At 41.4% G+C, this 4,416-nt stretch overlaps 1 protein-coding gene across 1 annotated transcript in view; it reads left to right on the forward strand.

Moving 5' to 3' along the window:
- LOC118337189 (glutamate receptor 2-like) overlaps positions 1-4,416 on the forward strand; it is a 20,157-nt gene that overhangs the window by 880 nt on the left and 14,861 nt on the right. The window contains exon 2 of the mRNA XM_035674096.1: positions 801-968. Coding sequence (XP_035529989.1) covers positions 801-968 — 168 coding nt within the window. The remainder of the gene's footprint in view (positions 1-800; positions 969-4,416) is intronic.

The following is a 4,416-nucleotide window of genomic DNA, read 5'->3' on the forward strand; positions in this document are numbered from 1 at the left end:
CGACGGTCGGCCGTCGGGTTGGTTTGCAGAGGCCTTTAGGAAAAGGAAGGCTTTGGTGCCATGCTGTTTTGCTTTCTTGCCCCCACGTTGGTGGCTCTGCTTCGGCAGGCTGCACCGAGGTTCAAGTGGTTACTAACTAACCTCGTTATTTAGTTGGCTTCAAATTAGGTTTAACATAACCTAGAAAATACACAGTAAAACAATATAAACGGGGCAGAGCTTCCAAGTTTGGTCAAGGACAGCCAGTATTGATCCACCCTTAAGCTTGAAATAAGTTACCAGGGTTCTTGTAAGCAGACCATAGTAAAATATACAAACACATTCCTGTTTTTCTCTCATGCTGTGAAAACAGAATCGCTGGTGAAAAAAACAAAATGCAAGTTGTGTTTTTTGGACGACGTTATAAAACATACTGCTTTAGAAAGTCAACAGAGATACAGGGCAGTACTGTCTCTTAGGTGTCCTCCTTCTGTCTGCTCCCTTCTATGCTTTTCTGGAAGTTTAATGCCCTACAGCGCTGCACCAACTACAGCACTTAATTTATCGTAAGTTTGTATGTTTATGTAGTGTTTTATGGCTTTGTTGTAAAGCACTTGGGTAACCCTCTGCGCCTCCGCTCTTCGGCTATTGTAAAGGGCTATACAAATAAACTTGATTTGATTTGATTTTGATTTGATACATACAAGGGGCTAGAGAAACAAAAAGAGGTGTGGTTGGGAGAGCCTGTGTATGTGTGTGTAAGCGAGAGAGACAGTTATTGAGGTGATAGTGAGTTTTGCCAATGTTTCTATGTCTTTCAGTATACCTCAGCCCTCACCTATGATGCTGTCCACGTGATGACAGAGGCATTCCGCTTTCTTCACAAGCAGAGAATAGACATGAGTCGTCGTGGCAACAGTGGGGACTGTCTAGCCAATCCGGCAGTGCCTTGGGCACAGGGGGTGGAGATTGAACGTGCCCTCAAACAGGTAACCTTTATTCAATTAAATAAAAATTTTTGAAGTTATCTCAGGACACTTTTTAAGTAGAGCAGGTCTAGACTGTACTCCTTATAAAATAATATTCGATATTATACCCTCCTTAGTAAGAAGAGAGATAGAATAACCCAGTTCTATTTAAGTGTAGTTACACCTCTTAATTCTTCTAGCTCTTTTTTGATCTTAGCCATTTTAAAAAATAGATCAGAAACCTGCAAAGGACAGTGACTTTAAAGGGGAACTTGGCAACTCTAGCCATTTCTTCGCTGGTTTTCACTTTTGTCATCATATGTTTTCTCAACGAGCTCCCACTACAGCTCTGGGACGTGTATTTCACAACACGTCGTTAAAAAAAACTCACTTGCGGCACCCTCCTCCCCCTTTCTACCGCTGCTGATGTGCCTTTTTTTTGCCGGGCAAACTTCTTTCGTGTGAAGCAATATCTACCGAGGTGGGTAATACATTATAGCACTAACGTATTGAGGGCAGCGTGTGCCGTTTATGTGGAATTGCGTAAAGCCTTTGTGTTCCGCTGTTCTCGGCTCTCGCGATACTGTCCTATAGCCTTTAAAAAAGTAATAATTAAAACCCATTGTGAAGAAAAAAAACACTCTTTGAACCCAGGGTTTTAGCCAACTTAGACTATAAATAAATTAAATTAAAACAACAACACAAATCTACCCTTTATCAAGAGATGCGACTAAAATGGAGATTAAGGACATTTTGAGATACAGCCTTTCTGTTTGTGAAGTCCAAAATCTGAGCAATTACTGATTAGGAAAATTATTGGGGAAAAAGGTGCTATGTATTTAACAAAGTTACGACCTGGAGTATCGAATAAGGTGAATTTTGGAAGGTTAAATTTCAGTATAGTTCACTGAAGCTAGCGAAACCATTTTAGTAATCAGAGGCCCTTAGGCCTGACAACCGATCTCTGCCAAATAAAGAAAAGGTTGTAATCTGTGCTAAGGGAGAGAGATGGTTATTATATGGATGGGCTATATTGGACAATCCCTGATCCAAAAGTATATTACTAAAATTGAGACCAAATTTAAGTGGAAGCACAATTGTAAATTGGGATGAACGAAAGGGCAATTTTATGTAATCAAAGCTAAATGAGGTAAGAGCAGTGATTTCGCTACAACCAAATTAATTCAGGTCTTTGGTCCAGAGAGTCATTTTGTGTAGGTAGCTGCAATAGAAGGTCTTAAGTAGGGAGTGACCTGTCCACCCTACGAGCCTATGCCTTTGTAAAACTCTCTCCTTAAAATCTGGGGTTCTTCTTCATATAAATATGAGATAATGTTATAACACGAAAAAAAGGAATTGGGTAAAAAGATCGGCAAACATTGAAAAAGATACAGAAAGCATGGAAGCACGTTCATTTTAAAGCAATTTATCCTGCCTGCTATAGATATATGCAAATTATTCCACCTTTCCAGATCTAATTTGAGCTTGTCGATTAGGGATAGAAAGTTGCTCTCGTAGAGATCTGATATATTACGGCAGATATGCACACCTAAGTACTTAAAGCTGTTTTTAGATATTTTAAATGGGAGATACACATCAGGGATCTCAAGGGCCAAGTTATTTACAGGAAAGCATTCACTCTTTGAAAAGTTAAATTTATAACCCGGAAATGTTCCAAAGCTATTTAGCAATTCAATTGTCTTAGGGATGGTAGTTATTGGATCAGAAATAAACAATAATAAATCATCCGCATATAAAGAAAGTGTATGTTCCAAACCGCATCTGTGGATTACTTTACTAAAACTGGCCGATTTAAGTGCAATAGATAAAGGTTCGATCGCCACAGCGAACAACAACTGGCTCAAAGGACACCCTTGGTGGGTTCCTCTGCTAAGATGGAATTTCATACCATTAGTGCTTATGGACGCTTTAGGAGAAAACTATAAAAGAGCGATCCAAGATACATACTTCGACCCAATGCAGAACCTCTTTAAGATCTCCAGCAGAAAACTCCACTCCATCCTATCAAAAGCTTTTTCCGCATCCAAGGAGACCACCACTTCTGGTGTTACCCTGGATGCTGGAGAAAAAAGAATGTTGAGGAGGCGGCGAATGTTGGAGAAAGAATGTCTGTTTTTCATAAACCCAGTTTGGTCGAGTGAAATCATGCTCGGCATAATCAATTCCTAAGTCCTAAGGCCAGTGCTTTAGTCAAAATCTCATAATCAGCATTTAAAAGAGAAATGGGACAGTAAGAACTACAATCAGAATCTTCTTTACACGGTTTTAGTAATAAGGTTATTGACGCTTCGGTGAGAGTCTGAGGCAGGGCTCCCCGGTCCAGAGAGTCATTGAACACGTTTAAAAGGAGAGGGATTCATTTATCAGCAATTTAAAAAAAACAACTCTATAGGATAGCCACTTTGCATTAGTTTAATTGAATCTGCAATTTCACAAATTTCTAAAGGTCGATCCACTGCCCTCTTCTGAGCAGAAGATATGGATGGGAATTCCAGGTTATCCAGGAAACTCATGTTTGTTTTGTCAGTTGGGGATTGTGAAGTATATAGTTGAGAGTAAAATGTTTTAAAGGTTTCATTTATGACAGATGGCATTACTGCGAGTGCACCTGAGGGGGTTGAATGCAGCCCGTTTTTTAGCTAGAGCAGCGCTAATGTCTAGATACGCTTTCGGCTCTGAGCCATTGTAATCCAGCTTGTGTTGGCCCATTTGAGGACTTTTTCTTTCTCTTGGAAAGGGAGGAACTTAACGATAAAGGTCCTCGGTTTCCCCGCACCCGCACCTCCTGGTCTGGGGCCAAGGGAGCGGTGAGCTCTCTCTATCTCCGGAGGGCTGCTGAAAACACCAGGGTCCGTCACCGCCATTAGCAGGTCGGAAACAAACTTGGTCGGGTCTTGGTCCTTCTCGTTCCCTTTGGGTATGTTGATAATCCTCAAGTTAGAGCCGATTCTTGAGATCATCCACTCGTTCCAGAGTCACTGTGGCTTGAGACTGTAAGGACTTAACAGCAGCTTCCATCTTGGTGAGTTTCTCGAAGTTTTCACCCGCTAAAACTAAAAACTAAAAGTTTTAGTGAGACGGTTGTTAAATGACGTCACCTGCTGACCTAATGAATCGACCGACTGCTTCAGGGATTCAGTTGACTGTTGTATCAGGATAGCCATGTCAGCTTTGAAGCTATCACGCTGTTTGTTGAATGGAGCCTCAAGGTCAATCTTGGTGACTGGGTCGGAGTGGCTCCCGCTGTCGGCTGCACTGCCCCCTTCAGAGCGTTCAGACCCAGAAAAAAAAGCACTGTTAATTTGGTAGACTTAAAGAGTAAATTAAAAGTGTGGCCAGAACTCCCCACTCGCACGTCTGCACTCTACCTCATCAAACCGGAAGTCAAAACCTGTGCTTTTCTGATGGTAAACGGAGGCAAAAAAATTATTAGGGACCGAGCACTGAC

Source organism: Morone saxatilis, unplaced genomic scaffold (assembly GCF_004916995.1).
Source record: "Morone saxatilis isolate NCDOM2014 unplaced genomic scaffold, NCSU_SB_2.0 Contig3, whole genome shotgun sequence".
NCBI lineage: Eukaryota > Metazoa > Chordata > Actinopteri > Moronidae > Morone > Morone saxatilis.